The following is a 27,632-nucleotide window of genomic DNA, read 5'->3' on the forward strand; positions in this document are numbered from 1 at the left end:
CAATTTTGAATAATAAATGATGAAACCAGTTTTGAGTGTTTTTGAATAAATGAAAATTATAGAAACATAGTCAGAACATGCGCATGATTCTTTTAGATGATGATGTGTGTAAACATGATGAATCATTGAAAACAAAAAGTCGTTAAAATGATTTTCCTGATTTTCATTCAATAAAACATATTTGGCTTTTCAAAATTCATTCCAACAATTTTTTTGTTCTGTTGATAAAACATGAGTTTTCCATCAAATATCTTTTTTTTTTAAAGAAAGACTCTTATTCTTTCCACTTGATTTATTTTTATTATAATTTTTATTTATTATTATTTTTTTGAGAGAATCTTTTTGGAAGAGATTTTATGGATGAGGCGGCGGTTAGTGTAGCGATTGAGGTGGAGAAAGATGGAGAGGGCGAGTGAAGGAAGAGACAGAGAGATGGCGGACGTGAGAGATGGAAAGAGAAGGAGAAAGAAGAAGTAGATAGAAGAGTTTGAGGGAAACAAGAACCCAACTGCGAGATATGATCAGCAAGAGATAGAGAAACGAATGAGAAGAGAATTCCGATTGGACAAATGTTTTGTGTGACATTGTGGTGAAAATGGTGATGGATTTCAGCAAAGGTTATATCATTGAAATTGCTTCCTTCTTCTTCCTTCTTCTTCCCTCTTCATTTTTTCTATTGAATAATTTGCTTCACAAAATAAGCACAAAAAATTCTCTTTCACAGCCGTCTTCTGCTGCTTCACTGAACATTCCGTCTTTCTTCATGAATAACTAATACCATCGTCGTCGTCGTCGTCGTCGTCATCATCATCATCATCATCATTATCATCATCATCTTCTTCTTCTTCTTCTTCTTCTTCTTCTTCTTCTTCTTCTTCTTCAGCTTATATTGCGTACTTGGCATATCTCAATGCCCCCCAGCTGCAAATTTATCAAGCAATGCGAAGGGAAAAAATGATGATAATTCTGCGGTTCCTTATTAGGAACAGGAAAACATAGAAATGAAGTTTTTGTTTGTTTAATCCCCACCGGAAAATCACGTTCATGCCTTCACAACTACTGTTGACATTCAAGCAAATTAATTCTTCTTCTTCTTCCTCTTCTTCTTCTTTTACAGCAAGCACAAAATGTTTCATTATCCAAAGGAATTCAATGAGCTAAATTTCAAAGCAAAGGAAATGAAAGAGTATTTTTGTTTGATAATGCTTTGTGAGGAGAAGGCGGGAAAAATGAGGCACATTGATGATTTTCGATGGGCTGAGGAAGAGATTGCAGGATTTTGAATTTGGAGAAGGGAAACAGAAATGGAACAAAGATGAAGATTGGAGGGAGAGCAATGAGAAGAAGGGATAAGAGAAAGGGGGAATAATGAGGAAGTGGGAAAGGAAGAAAGAGAAGGGAAATTAATGAGAAAGATTCAAAAATATTGGAAAGTTCAAAGAAGACTGTGGCGATACGCTTTGAGGTTGCAATCAAAAGGATGATCTTTGGAGAAGCGAATTGGAACAAGGAATTATCTCAGCCTTTTTGATTTTTGTCAGATATGACGAAAGAGATGGAGGCGAGGGATATAAAGATGCCTCGGCAAAAAAAGGCGAGATTGAAGGATAACAAAGGAATAACTATTTTTATTTTTTATTTTTATTTTTTATTTTTATTTTTTATTTTTATTTTTTATTTTTATTTTATTTTATTTTATTTTATTTTATTTTTTGTGTGTGTGTGTATGCATGCGCGTGCGTGCGCAAGTAATTTTTTATTGTTATTTCCTTTTCGGTTGTGCTTAGCAAAAACGTTTTTATGGCTGCCTTCCAAAAATGACGAGGGAACATACACTTTGGAAGATTGACAGAAGATGGAAACTGAATGGCCATCAACAGCACAGCTGGATCGATAACTCTATGGGAGAATTTTTGTTATGCATTTTTGAAGAGAAAAGGAGCTTTTATTCATTTTCTACGAGATTTCTTTTATTAACAGTCGAAAAGGAAGGAAAAGGGATATAGGCTAATTATGATATTTGTAAAATTGCACAAAAAGTCGAGGCAGGCTATTGGGAAGGAAATAGGGAAATAGGGCCAATGAGCAAAGGAAAAAGAATCATTTCTGAAAGTTAATAACACGCATCCTCTTTTTGCGTGTCTTCTGCCCCATTCCTCTCAGGTCCCTAAATTTCCCTTATGTGCCTTCCCAAGCTTCCTTTTTTCCACATTTCTGCAAAATCAACAACATCAACAATTTTAATCAATTTCTTGTGAAACCTCTTATCTGATGAGCAGTTGTTCATTTTCGTCTGTTTGTGATGTGTTTGATGGAGGAATTGTTCCATCCCTCAACAACCCCTTGGCTTCCTTAATTGTTTCAAACACTTCATTCATTGGGTGTTGCAGAACAAGAAATGTTGAATGCACTGGAACTACAGATGGAAAGTTGACTCCAGACAGACAGAACGAAACATTCAATGGAGCTAATTCATTCACTTGGTGTGAATGGAGTGGATCAAATACAACAGGAATAAATAATGATTATGCAGATGTGGCTTCAAATGGAGGGGCCATCTGTATGTATGGTCAATCAAACGCCTCTGTCTCAATTAAATACTGTTCTTTCAACGACTGTTATGCTTATTGGGATGGAGGAGGAGTCATGTGTGCAAACATAAAATCGGTTGAAATTGAAAGCAACTATTTCAATTCATGTTCAGCTCAAGTGAATGTTGGGGGAGCCATGTGCGTTGTGACAATTTCATCGTGTGTTCGGATTAGCGAGTGTGAATTCCAGAATTGTAAAGCGGCTTATAATGGAGGAGGGCTTTTTCTTAGCAGTTTTAATGTTTCAGGAACAGGCTGCATCGAGGAAGAAAATGGGGAAGGGGAGAGTGCGTGTGTGTATGACTGCAGTTTTTCTTCATGCTCACTTACAAGCACAAGTGGCGGAGGTATGTTTTGTCAATATGTTCCTGCTGCATTTAAAATGAGGAGCATTCAGTTTATATCATGTAATGCATCGGCATATGGAGGAGGATTTTGGTTTCATCCTGCTCAATCAACAGCGCCAAGTGATGGATTTTATTGTTATTTTTTGTTCTTCCATGAATGCAAATGCAGAACAACCTCCACTCCATATGGGCATGATGTGATGTATTATGATCGCTATGAACTTTTTAACTCTTCAGGGAATCCATTTCATGAATGTTACACAACTAATACAGATGGCAGGAGAGTATGTTACGGATATAATAATACGGGAAGTAGCTGGCTATTTAAACACACAGAAAAGAAGGATTGGTTGAAAGATAAAACGTTATATGTTTCTGTGAATGGAAATGATGAATATGAGCTGTGTGGGGCAAATGAAGCATTTCCTTGTCTGACAGTGAAGAAGGCACTTGAGATGTGTGAGGTTCAGATTAGCTTGACAATAACGCTGATGGACGGGAATCATCAAAGTGAGACAACAACTATTGAGATTGGGACAAGATGATTTCGATCATTGGGAAGGGAAGGGAAATAAATGTGATTAGCACAGAAGTTAATATGAAATGTTCATCTTTCTTAATTTTCCTTATCTTTTTTTTATTATTATTAATCTTTTTTTCTATTCCCTCATCTTCTTCCTCTTCTTTCTCATTTTCATCTTTTTGCATATCAAATTCTTTTTATTCTACCATCTCTTCTCCCTCTTCCTCTTCTCCCTCTTCCTCGTTACTATCTTTTTTGTCTCTCTTTTTAGAATGTGATTGTCAAAATTATTTAATAGGAAACGGAACATGAGATTGAGTATTGCCATATGTTTATTTTGGAGCAGAATGGAAGGGAAGACGGGGAAGATGGGTGCATTGGGAGAACGGGGAAGCATTTGGAGAGAAGAAGTGAAAGAAAAAGTCAGCAAAGAGGAAACATAAAAAACATGCATTAATTTATTGTTTATAAATAATATTCCAATTTTTCATCTTTTATCAATTTTTGTTTCTTTAAGGTTATTGTGTAAGAAATGTTGAATGGCTATGAATGAACATGGAATGTGGAAAGAGAGGTTATTTGATGCATATAAAGATCAGGAGATAATAACTGCAAGGCGCATAGAAGAATGAGCGAGAGGAAATAAATGAAAGGAAAGGAAAAGATAATTTTTTTTTGAAGGCATTGGAAGGCATTTACGACGAATCTTGTTAAAAGCAAAAAGATGTAACAGAAGCTGATGATAAAACAGAAGAAAATATTTGGTTAAAAGTTGAGAAGAAGAAGAAGAAGGGATTGGTGAATCAGAAGATTGCGAAAGGAAAATGGTACAGGCTTTTTCATATTTTATGAAATATTTTTTGATAATTTTCTTCAATGTTTTATTTCATGTTTAACATTTTGTTGTTTGATTATTTAATCAAATTATTTCATATTCTCCATTAAGTTTATATCAAAATAGTTCTTAAGCTTATTCTCTATGCGAATGTACTTATGGAATATGGAAAGAAAGCAGAAGATGGAAACAGGAAAAAAAGAGATAATGTGGAAGAGGGATAACGAGGGATGTTGGAATACTGTTTCGATTGGGCGATGTTGAAGAGAAAAGTTTTCTAATTTTCACAAAATATTTATCAGAAGTATCAAAAGAGAAATAGGAAGAGGACTTCAAGCCCATTGAAGTCTTGGCGAATATTTCATTGAAACACATGGCAGATTTATGCAAATGAGTGAAGGAAAAAGGAGTATTTCGGTGAGAGAGTCGCACTTCTCATCTACTTCCTCATTCTTCTCATTACCCTCACACCCCTAATTTTCTTCTCTCACCTGACATTTTTCAACACATCAACAGCAAATGTGGCATGTTCACCTGCAACCACAATGTCAACCCAAGTATCATGTTTTATGGTCAGCTGCTCATTTTCGTCTGTTTGTGATGTGTATGATGGCGGAATTGTCCCTTCTCTGAACAACCCCTATGCCTCTCTGATAGCCTCAAACACCTCATTCATTGGATGCTGCCGGACAAGGAATGTTGTTTGTGAAGGAACTGCAGATAATAAGAAACAACTGGGAAGACAGAATGAAACAGAAAATGGAGCGAATACATTTGTTTGGTGTGAATGGAATGGATCGAGGACAACAGGAGAAAGTGAGTCTGTTACAGATGGAGTATCAAGCGGAGGAGCAATTTGCATGTTCAGTCAGTCATCCGCCTCTGTTTCCGTTTCTCACTGCACTTTCAACGACTGCTATGCGTATTATGATGGAGGAGCTATCATGTGCTATAATATAAAATCTGTGAAAATTGAAAACAACTATTTCAATTCATGTTCAGCTCAAGTGAATGTTGGGGGAGCCATGTGCATCGTCACGATTTCATCGTGTGTTCGGATCAGCGGATGTGAATTTCAGAATTGTAAAGCAAATAGTCAAGGGGGAGGGTTTTATCTTGATCGTTTTCAGGTTTCAGAAACAGGATGTATTGAAGCAGAAAATGGAGAAGGGGAGAGTGCGTGTGTGTTTGACTGCAGTTTTTCTTCATGCTCAGTTGCAAATAATTATGGCGGAGGCATGTATTGCACTAACATTCCTGTTGCATTCAAGATCAAGAATATTAGATTTCTTTTTGCTATGCTGTTTCATATGGCGGAGGGTTGCGATTATATACAGATAAAGCAACGATGCCTAAAGCTTTGCATTATTGTTATTTCCTTTTCTTCCATGAATGCAAATGTTCAGCCAATCCACCATATGGGCATGACGTTGCATATGCAGATTATAACAGTCTTTATCTGGATTCAGGGAATCCGTTCAAAGAATGCTACACCACAAACACAGAGGAGAAGAGAGTGTGCTATGCCTACAATTATACTGGGAACAGCTGGTCCTTTCAACACACCGAAAAAAAGGATTGGCTGAAAGACAAGACGATTTATGTGTCAGTGAATGGGAATGACAATTTAGAGTCATGTGGAGTAAATGAAGCAAATCCGTGCAAAACGGTGAAGAAGGCGTTTGAGATGTGTGAAATACAGATAAGCTTGTCAGTCACGCTGATGGAAGGAAATCACGTAAGCAAGACAGCAACAATTGAGATTGGAGAAAAGAAGATCTCAGTCATTGGGAAGGGAAGGGAAGCAAGTTCGATTGGAACAGGAACGCTTTCATTTCCATCCGCAGCTAAATCGCTGTTCAGCGTGTCAACAGGTCGTCTGGGAATGCATAAGTTGAAGATTGATTGTAACTCACATACAAGTCCTCTTTCACACATTCTTGAACTCTGTTAATGAGGTGTGCTTTAGAGATGCTTGTGAAAAAGCAGGAAATATCTATAAGTTTTTGCCTAAGCTATCTTTTCACATAGAATTGCTTTCAAAAATGTTGTGAGTACAAAGGCATTTATTGTTCATTAAAAACTATCTTGTAATAGTTTTTTAATGAACAATGGATTTTTTTTCACATTAAAATCAATCTTTACAATTAATAATAGAGCAACATTTTTAAAGACTTTGTACACTATTTTTGAATTACGTACACAAAAAATAATTCGGTTTCGAAATAGTGATTAAAAGGGCATAAAGCTACTTTAAGGGTAACTGAAAAATTAAAAACAAGCTTTATGAAAAGGCTAAATGTTTTCGAGTGAACTTTCATCAACACTCTTTGGTGTTGGCTATACGTTTTATTTATCATTTTTCTTTTTTAGGGTTTTCGTTCTCAAAAACAACTGTCCCCTAATTGAAATTTTTAAATAATTTTTTTTTTGATAAATTCATTAAATAACAATAAAAAGACATTTTCAGGTTTTTAAATTTGAATATTATTGCTATTTGCAATTGTTTGGGTTGAAAATAACTCAATTTAAGTATTTTAATGAAGTTTGAAAAAAGCCTCGTAAAACTTGAGATTTGAATAAAAAATCACTCAGTCATTTTTTGCTTTGATCAATTGGTTATTATTTCCCTAATGTATTAATAATATCTTTACATTGTATTTTTTTAGCTATTTATTCATGGATTTAACGAAAAAATCTGGTACCCTTAAAGGAGCATCTTTCCATTAAAAGTCGAATCTAATATTTTTTAAACAAATATTGGGGATTATTTTTGAAATCATATTTTTTTCGGAGTATGGATGATAAAATGTATTTTTTATCACTGACATGGATAATTCATGTTAAAATGTTCTATCAATTGCAATAATCACAAAAATGTGTGTTTTTAATGAATGAAATGAAACGAACTCTTTTAATGGTGCGATTCTTTTATGGGTTAATCTTCCAGTTTTAATAAATAAGTTTTCAAAACAATTTTTGTGACAAAAATTTTTGACTTCAATTATAATCACTCATATCTTAAATATATTTTAAAATAATGCATTTAAATATTATTTAAAAATGATAGAATGAAAGGAATCATGGGCAAAAATCAAATGTTGATGATATTCAAAAAATTGAATTCGAAGGTTGCATCGAGAAGAATATCTGTACCTGTGATGCTTGCAACAGAATTGACGTTTCATCGTTTGAGAATAATTTTTAAATGAAAAATTTTCTCATTTTTCAATTGTGTTTTTCTTTTTGAGAAAATAGCACACATATTCCAACAGTTTGGATCCGTTTTTTCTTTCTCAAGTCAATGCTTTCGATATATCTAATTAACATGTGTAATTCTTTTTGAAAAGTTTATTATGTTTCACTTTCACTTTAAATGAAATAAAGTATTTTTAATGAAATTTTGACTGTCTACCTGTTTAATATGATTGGAATGATAATCATGTCATATCTGAAAATATTCGTTGAAATAAATCGTGTGAAAGAAAATTTTAACATCCAGGTAGAAACAACATAAGGATAATATATGAATTTCATTTAAAGTGAAAGTGAAACATTTTAAACTTTTCAAAAAGAATTACACATGTTAATTAGATATATCGAAAGCATTGACTTGAGAAAGAAAAAACGGATCCAAACTGTTGGAATATGTGTGCTATTTTCTCAAAAAGAAAAACACAATTGAAAAATGAGAAAATTTTTCATTTAAAAATTATTCTCAAACGATGAAACGTCAATTCTGTTGCAAGCATCACAGGTACAGATATTCTTCTCGATGCAACCTTCGAATTCAATTTTTTGAATATCATCAACATTTGATTTTTGCCCATGATTCCTTTCATTCTATCATTTTTAAATAATATTTAAATGCATTATTTTAAAATATATTTAAGATATGAGTGATTATAATTGAAGTCAAAAATTTTTGTCACAAAAATTGTTTTGAAAACTTATTTATTAAAACTGGAAGATTAACCCATAAAAGAATCGCACCATTAAAAGAGTTCGTTTCATTTCATTCATTAAAAACACACATTTTTGTGATTATTGCAATTGATAGAACATTTTAACATGAATTATCCATGTCAGTGATAAAAAATACATTTTATCATCCATACTCCGAAAAAAATATGATTTCAAAAATAATCCCCAATATTTGTTTAAAAAATATTAGATTCGACTTTTAATGGAAAGATGCTCCTTTAAGGGTACCAGATTTTTTCGTTAAATCCATGAATAAATAGCTAAAAAAATACAATGTAAAGATATTATTAATACATTAGGGAAATAATAACCAATTGATCAAAGCAAAAAATGACTGAGTGATTTTTTATTCAAATCTCAAGTTTTACGAGGCTTTTTTCAAACTTCATTAAAATACTTAAATTGAGTTATTTTCAACCCAAACAATTGCAAATAGCAATAATATTCAAATTTAAAAACCTGAAAATGTCTTTTTATTGTTATTTAATGAATTTATCAAAAAAAAAATTATTTAAAAATTTCAATTAGGGGACAGTTGTTTTTGAGAACGAAAACCCTAAAAAAGAAAAATGATAAATAAAACGTATAGCCAACACCAAAGAGTGTTGATGAAAGTTCACTCGAAAACATTTAGCCTTTTCATAAAGCTTGTTTTTAATTTTTCAGTTACCCTTAAAGTAGCTTTATGCCCTTTTAATCACTATTTCGAAACCGAATTATTTTTGTGTACGTAATTCAAAAATAGTGTACAAAGTCTTTAAAAATGTTGCTCTATTATTAATTGTAAAGATTGATTTTAATGTGAAAAAAAATCCATTGTTCATTAAAAAACTATTACAAGATAGTTTTTAATGAACAATAAATGCCTTTGTACTCACAACATTTTTGAAAGCAATTCTATGTGAAAAGATAGCTTAGGCAAAAACTTATAGATATTTCCTGCTTTTTCACAAGCATCTCTAAAGCACACCTCATTAACAGAGTTCAAGAATGTGTGAAAGAGGACTTGTATGTGAGTTACAATCAATCTTCAACTTATGCATTCCCAGACGACCTGTTGACACGCTGAACAGCGATTTAGCTGCGGATGGAAATGAAAGCGTTCCTGTTCCAATCGAACTTGCTTCCCTTCCCTTCCCAATGACTGAGATCTTCTTTTCTCCAATCTCAATTGTTGCTGTCTTGCTTACGTGATTTCCTTCCATCAGCGTGACTGACAAGCTTATCTGTATTTCACACATCTCAAACGCCTTCTTCACCGTTTTGCACGGATTTGCTTCATTTACTCCACATGACTCTAAATTGTCATTCCCATTCACTGACACATAAATCGTCTTGTCTTTCAGCCAATCCTTTTTTTCGGTGTGTTGAAAGGACCAGCTGTTCCCAGTATAATTGTAGGCATAGCACACTCTCTTCTCCTCTGTGTTTGTGGTGTAGCATTCTTTGAACGGATTCCCTGAATCCAGATAAAGACTGTTATAATCTGCATATGCAACGTCATGCCCATATGGTGGATTGGCTGAACATTTGCATTCATGGAAGAAAAGGAAATAACAATAATGCAAAGCTTTAGGCATCGTTGCTTTATCTGTATATAATCGCAACCCTCCGCCATATGAAACAGCATAGCAAAAAAGAAATCTAATATTCTTGATCTTGAATGCAACAGGAATGTTAGTGCAATACATGCCTCCGCCATAATTATTTGCAACTGAGCATGAAGAAAAACTGCAGTCAAACACACACGCACTCTCCCCTTCTCCATTTTCTGCTTCAATACATCCTGTTTCTGAAACCTGAAAACGATCAAGATAAAACCCTCCCCCTTGACTATTTGCTTTACAATTCTGAAATTCACATCCGCTGATCCGAACACACGATGAAATCGTGACGATGCACATGGCTCCCCCAACATTCACTTGAGCTGAACATGAATTGAAATAGTTGTTTTCAATTTTCACAGATTTTATATTATAGCACATGATAGCTCCTCCATCATAATACGCATAGCAGTCGTTGAAAGTGCAGTGAGAAACGGAAACAGAGGCGGATGACTGACTGAACATGCAAATTGCTCCTCCGCTTGATACTCCATCTGTAACAGACTCACTTTCTCCTGTTGTCCTCGATCCATTCCATTCACACCAAACAAATGTATTCGCTCCATTTTCTGTTTCATTCTGTCTTCCCAGTTGTTTCTTATTATCTGCAGTTCCTTCACAAACAACATTCCTTGTCCGGCAGCATCCAATGAATGAGGTGTTTGAGGCTATCAGAGAGGCATAGGGGTTGTTCAGAGAAGGGACAATTCCGCCATCATACACATCACAAACAGACGAAAATGAGCAGCTGACCATAAAACATGATACTTGGGTTGACATTGTGGTTGCAGGTGAACATGCCACATTTGCTGTTGATGTGTTGAAAAATGTCAGGTGAGAGAAGAAAATTAGGGGTGTGAGGGTAATGAGAAGAATGAGGAAGTAGATGAGAAGTGCGACTCTCTCACCGAAATACTCCTTTTTCCTTCACTCATTTGCATAAATCTGCCATGTGTTTCAATGAAATATTCGCCAAGACTTCAATGGGCTTGAAGTCCTCTTCCTATTTCTCTTTTGATACTTCTGATAAATATTTTGTGAAAATTAGAAAACTTTTCTCTTCAACATCGCCCAATCGAAACAGTATTCCAACATCCCTCGTTATCCCTCTTCCACATTATCTCTTTTTTTCCTGTTTCCATCTTCTGCTTTCTTTCCATATTCCATAAGTACATTCGCATAGAGAATAAGCTTAAGAACTATTTTGATATAAACTTAATGGAGAATATGAAATAATTTGATTAAATAATCAAACAACAAAATGTTAAACATGAAATAAAACATTGAAGAAAATTATCAAAAAATATTTCATAAAATATGAAAAAGCCTGTACCATTTTCCTTTCGCAATCTTCTGATTCACCAATCCCTTCTTCTTCTTCTTCTCAACTTTTAACCAAATATTTTCTTCTGTTTTATCATCAGCTTCTGTTACATCTTTTGCTTTTAACAAGATTCGTCGTAAATGCCTTCCAATGCCTTCAAAAAAAAATTATCTTTTCCTTTCCTTTCATTTATTTCCTCTCGCTCATTCTTCTATGCGCCTTGCAGTTATTATCTCCTGATCTTTATATGCATCAAATAACCTCTCTTTCCACATTCCATGTTCATTCATAGCCATTCAACATTTCTTACACAATAACCTTAAAGAAACAAAAATTGATAAAAGATGAAAAATTGGAATATTATTTATAAACAATAAATTAATGCATGTTTTTTATGTTTCCTCTTTGCTGACTTTTTCTTTCACTTCTTCTCTCCAAATGCTTCCCCGTTCTCCCAATGCACCCATCTTCCCCGTCTTCCCTTCCATTCTGCTCCAAAATAAACATATGGCAATACTCAATCTCATGTTCCGTTTCCTATTAAATAATTTTGACAATCACATTCTAAAAAGAGAGACAAAAAAAGATAGTAACGAGGAAGAGGGAGAAGAGGAAGAGGGAGAAGAGATGGTAGAATAAAAAGAATTTGATATGCAAAAAGATGAAAATGAGAAAGAAGAGGAAGAAGATGAGGGAATAGAAAAAAAGATTAATAATAATAAAAAAAAGATAAGGAAAATTAAGAAAGATGAACATTTCATATTAACTTCTGTGCTAATCACATTTATTTCCCTTCCCTTCCCAATGATCGAAATCATCTTGTCCCAATCTCAATAGTTGTTGTCTCACTTTGATGATTCCCGTCCATCAGCGTTATTGTCAAGCTAATCTGAACCTCACACATCTCAAGTGCCTTCTTCACTGTCAGACAAGGAAATGCTTCATTTGCCCCACACAGCTCATATTCATCATTTCCATTCACAGAAACATATAACGTTTTATCTTTCAACCAATCCTTCTTTTCTGTGTGTTTAAATAGCCAGCTACTTCCCGTATTATTATATCCGTAACATACTCTCCTGCCATCTGTATTAGTTGTGTAACATTCATGAAATGGATTCCCTGAAGAGTTAAAAAGTTCATAGCGATCATAATACATCACATCATGCCCATATGGAGTGGAGGTTGTTCTGCATTTGCATTCATGGAAGAACAAAAAATAACAATAAAATCCATCACTTGGCGCTGTTGATTGAGCAGGATGAAACCAAAATCCTCCTCCATATGCCGATGCATTACATGATATAAACTGAATGCTCCTCATTTTAAATGCAGCAGGAACATATTGACAAAACATACCTCCGCCACTTGTGCTTGTAAGTGAGCATGAAGAAAAACTGCAGTCATACACACACGCACTCTCCCCTTCCCCATTTTCTTCCTCGATGCAGCCTGTTCCTGAAACATTAAAACTGCTAAGAAAAAGCCCTCCTCCATTATAAGCCGCTTTACAATTCTGGAATTCACACTCGCTAATCCGAACACACGATGAAATTGTCACAACGCACATGGCTCCCCCAACATTCACTTGAGCTGAACATGAATTGAAATAGTTGCTTTCAATTTCAACCGATTTTATGTTTGCACACATGACTCCCCCTCCATCAAAGAAAGCATAACAGTCGTTGAAAGAACAGTATTTAATTGAGACAGAGGCGTTTGATTGACCATACATACAGATGGCCCCTCCATTTGAAGCCACATCTGCATAATCATTATTTATTCCTGTTGTATTTGATCCACTCCATTCACACCAAGTGAATGAATTAGCTCCATTGAATGTTTCGTTCTGTCTGTCTGGAGTCAACTTTCCATCTGTAGTTCCAGTGCATTCAACATTTCTTGTTCTGCAACACCCAATGAATGAAGTGTTTGAAACAATTAAGGAAGCCAAGGGGTTGTTGAGGGATGGAACAATTCCTCCATCAAACACATCACAAACAGACGAAAATGAACAACTGCTCATCAGATAAGAGGTTTCACAAGAAATTGATTAAAATTGTTGATGTTGTTGATTTTGCAGAAATGTGGAAAAAAGGAAGCTTGGGAAGGCACATAAGGGAAATTTAGGGACCTGAGAGGAATGGGGCAGAAGACACGCAAAAAGAGGATGCGTGTTATTAACTTTCAGAAATGATTCTTTTTCCTTTGCTCATTGGCCCTATTTCCCTATTTCCTTCCCAATAGCCTGCCTCGACTTTTTGTGCAATTTTACAAATATCATAATTAGCCTATATCCCTTTTCCTTCCTTTTCGACTGTTAATAAAAGAAATCTCGTAGAAAATGAATAAAAGCTCCTTTTCTCTTCAAAAATGCATAACAAAAATTCTCCCATAGAGTTATCGATCCAGCTGTGCTGTTGATGGCCATTCAGTTTCCATCTTCTGTCAATCTTCCAAAGTGTATGTTCCCTCGTCATTTTTGGAAGGCAGCCATAAAAACGTTTTTGCTAAGCACAACCGAAAAGGAAATAACAATAAAAAATTACTTGCGCACGCACGCGCATGCATACACACACACACAAAAAATAAAATAAAATAAAATAAAATAAAATAAAAATAAAAAATAAAAATAAAAAATAAAAATAAAAAATAAAAATAAAAAATAAAAATAGTTATTCCTTTGTTATCCTTCAATCTCGCCTTTTTTTGCCGAGGCATCTTTATATCCCTCGCCTCCATCTCTTTCGTCATATCTGACAAAAATCAAAAAGGCTGAGATAATTCCTTGTTCCAATTCGCTTCTCCAAAGATCATCCTTTTGATTGCAACCTCAAAGCGTATCGCCACAGTCTTCTTTGAACTTTCCAATATTTTTGAATCTTTCTCATTAATTTCCCTTCTCTTTCTTCCTTTCCCACTTCCTCATTATTCCCCCTTTCTCTTATCCCTTCTTCTCATTGCTCTCCCTCCAATCTTCATCTTTGTTCCATTTCTGTTTCCCTTCTCCAAATTCAAAATCCTGCAATCTCTTCCTCAGCCCATCGAAAATCATCAATGTGCCTCATTTTTCCCGCCTTCTCCTCACAAAGCATTATCAAACAAAAATACTCTTTCATTTCCTTTGCTTTGAAATTTAGCTCATTGAATTCCTTTGGATAATGAAACATTTTGTGCTTGCTGTAAAAGAAGAAGAAGAGGAAGAAGAAGAAGAATTAATTTGCTTGAATGTCAACAGTAGTTGTGAAGGCATGAACGTGATTTTCCGGTGGGGATTAAACAAACAAAAACTTCATTTCTATGTTTTCCTGTTCCTAATAAGGAACCGCAGAATTATCATCATTTTTTCCCTTCGCATTGCTTGATAAATTTGCAGCTGGGGGGCATTGAGATATGCCAAGTACGCAATATAAGCTGAAGAAGAAGAAGAAGAAGAAGAAGAAGAAGATGATGATGATGATGATGATGATAATGATGATGATGATGATGATGACGACGACGACGACGACGACGATGGTATTAGTTATTCATGAAGAAAGACGGAATGTTCAGTGAAGCAGCAGAAGACGGCTGTGAAAGAGAATTTTTTGTGCTTATTTTGTGAAGCAAATTATTCAATAGAAAAAATGAAGAGGGAAGAAGAAGGAAGAAGAAGGAAGCAATTTCAATGATATAACCTTTGCTGAAATCCATCACCATTTTCACCACAATGTCACACAAAACATTTGTCCAATCGGAATTCTCTTCTCATTCGTTTCTCTATCTCTTGCTGATCATATCTCGCAGTTGGGTTCTTGTTTCCCTCAAACTCTTCTATCTACTTCTTCTTTCTCCTTCTCTTTCCATCTCTCACGTCCGCCATCTCTCTGTCTCTTCCTTCACTCGCCCTCTCCATCTTTCTCCACCTCAATCGCTACACTAACCGCCGCCTCATCCATAAAATCTCTTCCAAAAAGATTCTCTCAAAAAAATAATAATAAATAAAAATTATAATAAAAATAAATCAAGTGGAAAGAATAAGAGTCTTTCTTTAAAAAAAAAAGATATTTGATGGAAAACTCATGTTTTATCAACAGAACAAAAAAATTGTTGGAATGAATTTTGAAAAGCCAAATATGTTTTATTGAATGAAAATCAGGAAAATCATTTTAACGACTTTTTGTTTTCAATGATTCATCATGTTTACACACATCATCATCTAAAAGAATCATGCGCATGTTCTGACTATGTTTCTATAATTTTCATTTATTCAAAAACACTCAAAACTGGTTTCATCATTTATTATTCAAAATTGAAAAACTTATTATTCGAAAATTATCATTTGAGTATTTTTGAACAAAAAATTTTTTGTGAAAAATTGCTTTTGGATGAGTGTCAGAAAGCGATGAAAATATTTGACGGTCAAAATCAGATATTATCACGTCGGCTTTTGCTCAACTTTTTGTGACTTTCCAATTGTGATTATTTGCGATGTGACTTAACACAGAAAAAAATAGTAAATATATTATTAATTAAAAAAAAATTGGGTTTATTTTTTCATTTAAGGAAATTCTTCACAATAACTCGTTTTATTGCATTAAAAATAATTTTTTTATTATGTTATTCAGACTTATTTTTTTATCGCATTTCTGAAAATTCGAATTTTTAAAAATTTTGGATCAAAAAATCGATTTTTCTTTGAAAATTGAACACATATCAAAACCAAATGTGATTATATGGGATATTATTTTTGAAATTATAACTTTTTCGGGGTGTTCATTTTTTAAAGGTTGTTTGTCACTGGGAAGAGATTTTGTCTGCAATTTGTGAATTTTTCACAATTGTTTAATAAATAAATCTTTTTGTTCAAATAAAGATGTTGTTGTTTTTTATAGGCCTTTTCACTCTTCAGCGTTCTTTTGTTGATATTGAAGTTTTATTTTCGATTCGAAATTTTTGTATGAAATAATATGATTTCAATAATAATCACCCATATATATATATATATATATGAGTTATTCTTTTTGAAAAATTGCATATGTTAAATATCCAGGACAAATGAGAATGTTCCTTGTTTGATCAATTTTTGCAAAAAAATCAATCAAGATTTTCCACAATTCACATATTCTCGCTTCATATCGATTGTTTTATTCTAATTTGCAAAGTGATAAAGTCTGATGGATTTATCACCAAAAATTATCAAAAAGGTCAAAATTTTATATAACCCTGATATTAAACATTTGCGACTTTTCAAAAAGGATAACGCACACACATTTATATTATCTTTCATTTGTCATATATTATTGTCACACTCAGAAAGAAAAGATAAAAGATGTGATCCACGCTCAGAGAAAAGAAATGATTAAAAAAAAAGAAATACATCCACTTAATAATTATTTCACAGAGAATTGCTAAATCAGTGTATTAATAATAATTGTCTTTTTTTAAGAACCGAAGTGTTTTTGACAACGATTTATTTCTTTGAATGACAAAACTCGTTTTTTTCGCGTTTCTTGAGTTTTGACAATTTTTCTCTTTTCTCCATCGCTTTCATCAATTTGCACGTTTTCTGATAATTACTGTTTATTGATTGCATTCCAAAAAGGCAAATCTCACAGCTCACTCATTTTATTAAAAATTAAAAAATTAATGAATGAAAAATCGAAAAATCATTAAAACGCACTTAAAGCCCCAAAACAATGATTATTGTGGATCTTTTCCAAATGCTTTTTGATTCAATGAAAAATCAAAAATCCTTTTGATAAAAAAATTTTTTTTGTTTTCCTGACCATTTGTAAAGAATTGACAAAACCAAAAATCTTCTGATACAAAATCTCAAAGCAACTTCCACTCTCCTCTCGAAAATTAAAAATAGCAAAATATATTTCGTCATCTCAAAGAACCTTTTCAGCCACTTCAATAAATCTCTCCCCAGAATATTCATCTCAAAACACTCTCCATTTCGTGTGACTCAGCTTTCATTGTTCGCTTTATCTTTTCTTTTCATTCCCTCTCTCACCCCACGGAACACTTTCTCTTCCCCACAATCCTCACAATTCTGTTTCACAAAACTGCAGCCGTGTAATATTCGTGTCTTTGATCTCCACACCAACCATCGACAGTTGTGACAGCACCACCACAAACACTGACGAAGACATCACATAGCCTCCAGTTTTACTCGTTGTGATCACAACATCCTCCAATGAGAGTGACCCACCCCCATCAGACACCACAACCACACTCGGCGAAGAAAAATCTGCTGTTGAGTTGCAATCAACCTTCATGTGCAATAAACCAAGGTGTCCTGTCGAAACACTGAATAGAATTCCTACCGATGAAAGTGCCCCTGTTCCAATCAAACTTTTATCTTTGCCTTTCCCAATAACTGAAATCTTCTTTTCTCCAATCTCAATTGTTGTTGCCTCGCTTTGATGATTTCCTTCCATCAGTGTGACTGACAAGCTTATCTGTATTTCACACATCTCAAACGCCTTCTTCACTGTCAGGCACGGATTTGATTCATTTGCTCCACATGACTCTAAATTGTCATTCCCATTCACTGACACATAAATCGTCTTGTCCGTCAGCCAATCTTTCTTTTCGGTGTACTGATATGACCAGCTGTTCCCAGTATAATTGTAGGCATAGCACACTCTCTTCTCCTCTGTGTTTGTGGTATAGCATTCTTTGAACGGACTATCTGAGTTCAAATATTTACTGTAATAATCTTCATAGTATAGGTCAGCTCCATATGGCTGATCTCTTGAACAACTGCAATTGTGAAAGAAAATGAAAAAGCAATACAGTTTATCACTTGGTAATGCATCTTTCCATGGAGCAAAACACAATCCTCCACCATGAGACGCTGCCGAACATGAAATAAATTGAATGCTTCTCATTTTAAATTCCGTCGCAGGAACATTTTTACAAAACATGCCTCCGCCAAGTGTATTTGTGATTGAGCATGAAGTGAAACTGCAGTCAAACACACACGCATTCTCATCTCCTTCATTTTCTGTCCCAATGCATCCTGTTCCTGAAACCTGAAAACTTTCAAGTTTCAAACCTCCGCCTTGACTGTTTGCTTTGCAATTCTGGAATTCGCATCCACTGATCCGAGCACATGCCGAGATCGAATAAGAGTATAATCCTCCTCCATAACTGTACCGAGCGGTGCACGAATTGAAAAAGTTATTTACCGAAATGACTGATTTAATTGTATGGCACATGACTCCACCTCCATACGCATATGCTGTGCATCCATTGAATGAGCAATGCGAAACATAAAGTTCTCCATTTTCCAGGCTGAACATGCGAATTGCCCCGCCATTAGAAGAATCATCAGTGTGATCATTGTTTGTTCCTGTTGTTTTCGATCCATTCCATTCACACCAAGAAAATGTATTCGCTCCATTTTCTGTTTCATTCTGTCTATCTGGCTTTATAATATTGTCTGAAGTTCCTTCACATTTCACGTTTCTTGTCCGGTAGCACCCGATGAATGATGTGTTTGAGGCAGTCAGAGAGGCAAAGGGGTTGTTCAGAGAGGGGACAATCCCGCCATCATACGCATCGAAAACAGACCAAAATGAGCAACTATTTATAAAACTTGATACTTGGGTTGACATAATTGTTGAAGGTGAATAATCTGAAGATGCTGTTGAAATGTTGAAAAATGTGAGTTTGGAGAGAGAAGCAAGAGGGATTGAGGGAGATGAAATAAATAGGGCTGATGAGACACAAAAAGAAGAGAATCATGATTCACTCGCCCACGCACTCCCTTCTCTTTTAATTTTTTGACCATATACCTGTTTTGCCTCTTTGCACAACGTTGAAATATCCTCGGAAAAGTCCAACTCTCTTTTCCTATTTTTTTCCCGTCACTTCTGATTTGCATGTTTTCCCAAAGTCTTTTTTTCTTCTCTTGCCATTTCCTGTCTTCTTTCCAAATTCAATTTTCTCGTATTTCTCTTGAACATGCAAGGGCCCTAATATCTCCGAAAAAACAGAATATATATATATATATATAATAAATAAGAAAAATAAAACATAAAAATATGAAATTGAGCATAAATGAAAATTTTTAAAAATATAAAAAATACAAAATTTGAAATGCCATACCACTTTCTTTAATCAATCTTCTTCTTCTTCTTCTTCTCATCAAAATTTCTTTTCTCTTTCTCATATTCTTCTCTGTCGTTTTCTTCAACAATTTCATTAATTTCATGCTCTCTTTTCTGTCCCTTCCCCTCCTTCTTTCCAAAATGCCCTAAAATTCTTCAAATCCCATATTTTTCATTCGTTTCATTCATTTCTCTCTGGCTCATTCCTCTATACGCATTTCAGCTGTTCCACCTTCCTATCATTTCCAGGCACACCTCAAACCCATCTTTCCTCATTCCATATGTACAAATCGGGTAGAAATACTCTTCCAAAAAGATACTAATGCTATTTAATAAAATAAAATATTATAAAATATAATAAAATAAAAAAATAAATAAAAAATATATTTTAAAACATATTTTTAAAGCATGAAAATACAAACCAATGCCTCTTGCTATTTCTTCTCTTCACACACTTTCTCTTTCTTCTCCAAATATCGTTCATTTCTCCGAATGCGCTTATCCCTCTCGTCTTCGCTTCCCTTCAGATCGCAAAAAAAAGGAGGAAAATAATATCATTTATCAAAGCCCAGACTTCAGTTCTGGCTTTGTTAAAAATAACTATAAAAGCCAAATTCTTTAAAATAGACGAAGAAAAAGACGAAGAAGGAGAAAAAAGGCGGAGAAAGAGAAGGAGGAAAAGGAGGAGGAGAAAGAGGAGGAGGAGAAAGAGGAGGAGGAGGAGGAGAAGAAGAAGGCTTGGAGGAAAATAAAGAAGTGGAAGTAAATGAAGAAAAAGAAGAAGAAGAAGAAGGCGAAAATGATAATGAACAAGAAGGAATATGTATATGCATATGTATGTATTAATTTTGATTGCTGCGACAGTGCATATGAAAACAATGAAGGAGAAGAATTCGATGAAGGAAATGAAGATGATGAAGAGGATGAAGCAGATGAAGATGATGAGGAAGAAAACGAAAAGGAACAAAAGGAACAAAAGGTAGAAAAAGAAAAGGAAGAAAAGGAAGAAAAGGAAGAAAAGGAAGAAAAGGAAGAAAAGGAAGAAAAGGAACAAAAGGAACAAAAGGAAGAAAAGGAAGAAAAGGAAGAAAATGAAAAAGAAGAAGAAGATAAAGAAGGAGAATACGATAACAGCCAAGAAGAAAATATGTGTGTGTAACTTCATTTGTTGGAGCAGCGCAAATGACAACAATTACAGCAAACATAATGAAGAATGCAATGAGGGGGAAGAAGAAGAAGAAGAAGAAGAAGGAATTGCAGCATCAATTGAATTTTTATCTTCAGAGAATCATTTCAAAACGAAATTCGTCGTTTCTCTCTTGGCATGCTCTGACACAAAGCCAAAAGCAGCAAACAGGCTGTTTCACACAGATGACAGCCAGCCAGAAATATTCTTCGTTTGACAATTGTTTCGAGAAGGAGAGACTCAGCAGCAGGACAATGCGGCTCAAATGCATTTGGCGTTTCGACTGAAGAGGAAGCAGAAAATGGAGGAGGATGAATTCATGGCGCGGGGAAAAGAAGATGAAGACAAAGAAGAAGAAGAAGAAAAATAAAAATTAGTTGCATTCGATGAAGAAGAAATACTTGCAGAAGGTGATGAAGGCAGAGAAGAAAAGGAAGAAAAGGAAGATGAAGATAATGATAAAGAAGGAAATAAAATTATTTATGTGCTTAGGTCGTGGAAAGAAAAACATGACAAAAATGAAGAAGAAGAAGAAGAAGAAGGCTAAGCCGAAAAAGTCGAAGAGAGAAAAGCAGATAAAGAAAGTGAAGGTGATGAAGGTGATGAAGGTGATGAAGGTGATAATCAAAAATGAGGAGAAAAATACACATTTTCATATCATTTGTAGGTGTTTACGAAAACATGATGGAGATGAGACAGATAAGGCTGACGAAAACAATGAGGGTGAAGAAGAAGGGGGAGAATAGACGAAAAAGTCGAAGAAGACAATGAAGACAATGAAGAAGACGATGAAGAAAATGAAGACGATGAAGAAAATGAAGACGATGCTATCGAGAACTCAAATAACGGATATTTTCTGGTCGAAGATGGCTTCAAAAATACCTTGTTCTCTACTCTTGTGGATAACGCGTCAACGATAGAAGGCTGAAGACAAAGGTCAAACGATAAAAGTCCATTTTGCCTATCATTTTCCTCAGTTGCTTGTATTGCGCCAAATTGTCTGTATTTCTCGTATTTTCGCCTCTCAAACCAATCAGTGAATTCCAGTTCCATCTCTCTCCTCAGTCCATAAAAGCAATGTCTTTTCATTCCCACCCCAAGAAAGGCACCTTGCTCTGTCCCAACTGCCTCCAATGTCCTGCTTCAGTCATTTGCCACAATCACCCCAACAAATTTTTTTGTAAATATCCCCGCCATCTTCAAAGGGTGTTCCCTTTTCATAGGGATTGGACATTCTTCCTTTTTGGTCTTGGACATCTTCCAACCCCGTTGACTTCTGCTCCATCAAAATTCATTTTTCATCGTATTTCTATCCATCACGCATGTTGAGCTCATAATAAGTCACATAAATATTTGTAACAAAATACATTCAGGCTCCAATATATTTGAAAGATAGCATTTGTCTCGCTTCATTGCTGTTCTGCTCTGCAAAGAATAAATTGTCCATTTTATATAAATCGTCTGAATCACGACTTTGGAAAGGATACAGATGATAACATCTTCACAACAAATAGAACAATATAAAATACATACATTGAAAATTCTTCATTTCCATCGAAAATATTGTTGCTTCACGGCCATCCAGCAATCAAAATGAACAATTTCATCTTCCATCAAACAGATATCGTTTTTGTAATATCCTCCTTTTCACTGGAAATATATCATTTAGTCAACCTGTTCTTGTTTTAGCTTCGGAATCTGACCCCGTTGGCAGTTTCTGAGCATTTGGCAAAACTTGATCATTTTCCATAACGAATAAGAGCCACAAAAGAAAAGGAGCACAACTCGATGTGTCGTTGCTGAACGGGCATATGAAGACAATGCGATAACAAAAGGATGGATTTGTGGTGTGGGGTGATGAAGTTGAGTTTTTGGAGGAAGCAGGGTTTTGAGAGGGAATGGAACGATTAAAGGATATTTTTTTGTGGAAAGAGGCATTTTTGTGATATTTCAGAGGCAAAATGGATGCGTGGGAGATGGATTGGAATGGACTTTTGCGGGGTTGTTTTTACGATTTTTGTGAGTTGGAAGGAGTGGAAGTTGTGTTTATTGTGGAGAAATGGAATTTGTTGTGTTGAAGGTGGGGCGAGGAGGGAATAGAGGGGGGGAAGATGAGTGGGGTTAATGGAATAAGCTTATTGGAGGGGAAGATTAGAGATGGAAAGGAAATGGAGAAGAAATGGAAAAGGAATATTATTTTTTTATGTATCGAGAGGAGGAGGCACATGAGGTATGACAAGAGGGAGAGTTTTTGTGGATGTATGTTTGATAAGAAAGAGAAGTGGGGTTGAAGGGGAAAAAAAAGTGAGAGATATTTTTTTAATCTTTTTTAATTTTTTATTGAAAGGACCGTTTGGCCGCGCCTCTCATTTGCAGGACAAGTGTTGGAGGCTGAGGCGGAGGAAGACGGGAAGAAGGAACATCAGCGCTGGCACTTTGCATTGGAGGTGTGGAGGCAGAGGAAGATGAGGAGCTGACTATGGGAGGTGTTTTGCAATGGAAGGAGACGGAAAAAGGATGGAGATATTTATATTTTTTTGGTTGGAAGAAGGGGAATGGGAGATGGGGAGACAGGGACTGTGATATTTGGCGTGGTGGTATTGTTGTTGTTTTGGGGGGAAATGGAGAGAAGAAGAAGACGTTTTGCGAAAAGGGATGGGAAGGGGTTATTCAGATGGAATCTTTTTCATTACCAGTTTTTTATAGAACGGAGTTTGTGGAGGTTTTTTGAGTGGAAGCAGAACTGAGGATTTGGGTTTAAGCTAATTTTTTTGAGGAAGCAGAAGGGAAGCGTTGATGGGGCAGATGGGCTTTGTTGGCAGAACGGAGAAATATTTAGAAAAGAAGAAAGAAATCTGCGAAAGGCGATCGTTGTGAAAGATATAGGTTTGCATTTTTTTTAAAATTATTTTAATTTTTTTTCACATATTATTATTTATGAAATTAGGATTTTTGCAAGAATGTTCAACGACAGTGAATGAACAAGGAATATGTCAAGAGGGGATATTGGATGCATTAAAAGAAGTCAGGATATGACAATTGCAGAACGTAGAGTGAAATGAGCTGGACGAAATATCAAGGAAAGGAAAAGAGAAGATATATTTTTATTTGAAGGTTTTGGAAGGCATATCGGGAGAATCTTGTTAAAAGCCGAAAATGAGATCAAGGAATTGATGATACAGCAGAAGAAGAAATTTGGCAAATGTTTGAGAAGAAGAAAAAGAAGCGGAAGTTGGAGCAGAAGATAGGGAAAAGAAAATGAGATGAAGAAGGAAAACAAGAGGAATTGGAAGAATGAATTTTTTTTTTTTTTTTTTTTTTTTTTTAAATAATGAAAGGATTCTTTCATACGTATTCAACAGGAATGGATGGGAATGGAATAAGATTAAGAGACAGATGATGGCCATCCAAAAAAGAGATTATTGGGAAAGCATTCCAATCAGAAGGGGAAGAAGAGATAGAAAAATGTGAATTCAAGCTCAATACATAGCGCAAAGAGGCGTAGGGAAGGGGGAGAATGAATAGGAAGAATTTTCTGAGAGAAAATCACACTTTTCCTCTTTTTTTCCAATTTTTCTCATCGCCTTCCAAACGCCTTGAATCCTTCTCCAAATTATCATTTTTCAACATTTCAACAGCAAATGATCTATGTTCACCTTCAACCACAATGTCAACCCAAACAAATTGTATGATGAGTAGCTGCTCATTTTGGTCTGTTTGTGATACGTATGATGGCGGAATTGTTCATTCCCTCAACAATCCCTATGCCTCTTTAACTGCCTCAAATACCTCGTTTGTTGGATGTTATCGGACAAGAAATGTTGAATGCAGTGGAACAGCAGAGGTTCCTTTGAAGCCAGACAGACAGAACGAAACATTCAATGGAGCTAATTCATTCACTTGGTGCGAATGGAATGGATCGAAAACATCAGGAGAAAGTGAGTCTGTTACAGATGGAGTATCAAGCGGAGGAGCAATTTGCATGTTCAGTCAGTCATCCGCCTCTGTTTCCGTTTCTCACTGCACTTTCAACGACTGCTATGCGTATTATGATGGAGGAGCTATCATGTGCTATAATATAAAATCTGTGAAAATTGAAAACAACTATTTCAATTCATGTTCAGCTCAAGTGAATGTTGGGGGAGCCATGTGCATCGTCACGATTTCATCGTGTATTCGGATCAGTGGATGTGAATTCCAGAATTGTAAAGCGGCTTATAATGGAGGAGGGCTTTATCTTGAAAATTTTCAGGTTTCAGGAGCTGATTGCATTGGAACAGAAAGTGGAGGAGGAGAGAGTGCGTGTGTGTTTGACTGCAGTTTCACTTCATGTTCTGTGACAAATTATTATGGTGGAGGTATGCGTTGTTACAATGTTCCTAATCAATTCAAAATGAGGAGCATTCAATTTATCTCATGCTCAGCACGGCAAGAGGGCGGAGGATTATTATTGCAGCCAAATCGAGAAACAACACAAAATGATGGGTTCTATTGTTATTTTTTGTTCTTCCATGAATGCAGCTGCAGGGATGCAGCCAATCCACGTGGGCATGACGTTGAGTACGTCGATACGTACAATCTGTATTTGGAATCAGGAAATCCATTTTATGAATGTTACACCACAAACACAAACGATAAGAGGATCTGCTTTGCATACAATTATGCAAATGCAAGCGCTTGGTCATATGATCAAACATCAAAAAAGGATTGGCTGAAGAGAGGGATTCTCAACCGATTTGTGGCAGTGAGCGGTGGTGGTGAAGATGATCTGTGTGGACTGGATGAGTCAAGTGCATGCCGAACCATTGGTGTTGCAGTTGATAAGAGCAAGATCCAGGTGAGTCTGTCTGTTACGCTGATGGAAGGGAATCACACAAGCGAGACAACAACTATTGCGATTGGGGAAAAGAAGATTTCTGTTATTGGAACAGGAAAGGATTCATCATCTTTGGAAATATCGGACTCGCAATGGCAACATCATTGAGATTATGTTTATTATTAGAGCACTTTTAATTTCCAGCGCAAAATTATGAACAAAACATTTCAAGGCAATGGCCATGTGGATCTGCATTCTGTGTTTTGGAAGATGTTGAGCACCTGAGCCAGGAAAGCACAGAATGAATGATCGTTTTTGTTTCTTGAAGTGCTGAATGGTGATGGGCAGAAGAGTGCTTTCCACTTAGATCTGAGCAATTGGCTGCCATGTTAATGCTGCTGAGACGTATTGACAGGCAAAAGGGGTTGGAAGCATATGAAGCGGAAGATGGCAGGTTAAAGGTGCCTTTGAGGTGTTTGCATGAACGGTGATAAACAAATGAAGTGAGCCTTGGGGTTTGTTTGTTATTGGATGGAGAAATGTGTTGTTGTGAGAGAATAAGAGTGAAGCAGCGTTTGATTTGTTCATTAATTTTTGAAGAGTTTTCCTTTTATTAGTTTTTCAATTTTTGCAAAAATCAAATGAATTGCCATTTTTGAGATATTTTGTGCTTATTATTCTTTTTCTTGAGTAGTTCTGATGATAAATAAGTGTGCAAAAATTAAAATTGACGAGATAAAATGTTTTAGGGATAATATGAATTGGGTATTGGATATGGACAAGGAAATGGAGCATTTCAAACATTTTCATTGAAAAAGTATCTGTGAAAAAGAATGAGAAAGAATTATTGCAATGAACCCAAAATGGAGCCAAGAACAGAAAATATCGAGAAACAGACAAACAGTTGTTTTGGAATAATTCTTTATTCCAATTGTTCAGAGAGGATCAAGTCAAATGTGAAATTGAATTTTGTATCAAACTCGAGAAACAATTTCAAATCATCCAAAAGAGTCAGTTTTGATATGTGACGGTTATGAAACACATAAAAAGTGACTTTATTTTTTTCTCTATTATTATTTTTAAAACGACGATTTTCTTTTTCATTTCCTTAATTTTTTGATTGTTTCTGAGGATTGTCAAAATGGTTCGAAGAGATGATGAAAAGAAGAAAAACAAAAAAAGAAAACTTGAGCAAATGATTCAATCAATTCAGATTAAAAATACAACAGGAATTAAATAATTTGAAACAGGGGTTTTCAACCTTGTTGGCTGAATCGTGATTCAATTATCTTCCAAGTCACTTTCTTTTGGAAAACACAATAATCTTCAAATATTTAAAGAAAATAAAACTTAGTGGTTCGTTTTCACATCGTTCTATTTCTTTCAAGAAATTTTTATTAATGCATTATTTTCATTGAAAACAAATAGATATGAAAAATAATGAAACAATCTGGGGGAAAAAATGAACTTCCAAGCATTTTTTGCACAAATGACAAAATTATGGTTTCACTCATAACTTTGGTAAACTCTCTCAGATTTCAAAATAAATTCGATTTTCATATTTGTTCACAAACATCATTAACATAATTACAAAATGTTTTGTGACCTCACATGTATTTCAAATAATAAACCCATATTACTGATTATTTCTGTTCACGAAAAGTCAAGAAAATGTGCACTATTTTCCAATGAAAATGCATAAAGTCAAATATTTTTCCCCAAATCAAGAATTGAAGTTAGACAAAAGTGAATTTTTAAATCAAATTACATTATTTTTTCCAACAATTTCATGAAAATTACTATTAAACATGAAATATTTGGTTTTTTTCAAAAAAACTTCATCATATTGCATCATCCCAAACGTTATTTTTATTTAATCAGAACATCATTTCAACTGGATGAGCCAATTGACTTCAACTTAACTTGAAAATACAAGACAGTGAAATTAATCATTATAAGAAAAATCAAAGTCAATGATTTTCATTGGTATAAATGAAAACATTATCATTTGGGTGATTATTTTTCATATCAAATTTTTCAACCAAAAAATTCGATTTGAAAATTTATTTTTCATTATTTTTAAGATGAACACTGAAAAGTGATAATTCAAATATCAGATATATTTGTGTTTCTAAAATGGGACAAAATATTTGACATCAGACATTTTCATTGAAAAATTATACATCTAAGATGATCATTTTGTGATCAAAACAAATGGAAAAAATGTGTTTATTTTTTGAAATACATGTGATGTCACACAACAAAATGTTATTATTTCAATGATGTTTGTTTTCAGATATAAAATCAAATTTATTATGAA

At 34.8% G+C, this 27,632-nt stretch overlaps 5 protein-coding genes across 5 annotated transcripts; 3 read left to right on the forward strand and 2 right to left on the reverse strand.

Moving 5' to 3' along the window:
• The first annotated feature begins 1,625 nt into the window (after positions 1–1,625).
• MONOS_14691 (uncharacterized protein) lies at positions 1,626–4,084 on the forward strand. Its single transcript, XM_067867515.1, has 2 exons — positions 1,626–3,543; positions 3,733–4,084. The coding sequence occupies exon 1, from the start codon at positions 2,272–2,274 to the stop codon at positions 3,481–3,483; it is 1,212 nt and encodes a 403-aa protein (XP_067733170.1). The 5' UTR covers positions 1,626–2,271; the 3' UTR covers positions 3,484–3,543; positions 3,733–4,084.
• A 5,170-nt stretch (positions 4,085–9,254) lies between these two features.
• On the reverse strand, positions 9,255–10,640 carry MONOS_14690 (uncharacterized protein; the record flags this gene model as incomplete). Its single annotated transcript, XM_067867514.1, has 1 exon — positions 9,255–10,640. The coding sequence occupies one exon, from the start codon at positions 10,638–10,640 to the stop codon at positions 9,255–9,257; it is 1,386 nt and encodes a 461-aa protein (XP_067733171.1).
• Positions 10,641–17,237: 6,597 nt separating this feature from the next.
• Positions 17,238–18,815, reverse strand: MONOS_14692 (uncharacterized protein; the record flags this gene model as incomplete). The annotated part of the gene is made up of 1 exon (XM_067867516.1): positions 17,238–18,815. The coding sequence occupies one exon, from the start codon at positions 18,813–18,815 to the stop codon at positions 17,238–17,240; it is 1,578 nt and encodes a 525-aa protein (XP_067733172.1).
• Positions 18,816–20,076: 1,261 nt separating this feature from the next.
• Positions 20,077–20,469, forward strand: MONOS_14693 (uncharacterized protein; the record flags this gene model as incomplete). The annotated part of the gene is made up of 1 exon (XM_067867517.1): positions 20,077–20,469. The coding sequence occupies one exon, from the start codon at positions 20,077–20,079 to the stop codon at positions 20,467–20,469; it is 393 nt and encodes a 130-aa protein (XP_067733173.1).
• Positions 20,470–23,820: 3,351 nt separating this feature from the next.
• Positions 23,821–26,490, forward strand: MONOS_14694 (uncharacterized protein). The gene is made up of 2 exons (XM_067867518.1): positions 23,821–25,827; positions 26,007–26,490. Exon 1 carries the CDS (start codon positions 24,014–24,016, stop codon positions 25,478–25,480), a length of 1,467 nt encoding a protein of 488 aa, XP_067733174.1. The 5' UTR covers positions 23,821–24,013; the 3' UTR covers positions 25,481–25,827; positions 26,007–26,490.
• Positions 26,491–27,632: the final 1,142 nt, after the last annotated feature.

The sequence above is a fragment of the Monocercomonoides exilis genome, assembly GCF_001643675.1.
Source record: "Monocercomonoides exilis strain PA203 chromosome Unknown scaffold8-1962414, whole genome shotgun sequence".
In the NCBI taxonomy this organism is placed as follows: Eukaryota; Preaxostyla; order Oxymonadida; family Polymastigidae; genus Monocercomonoides; species Monocercomonoides exilis.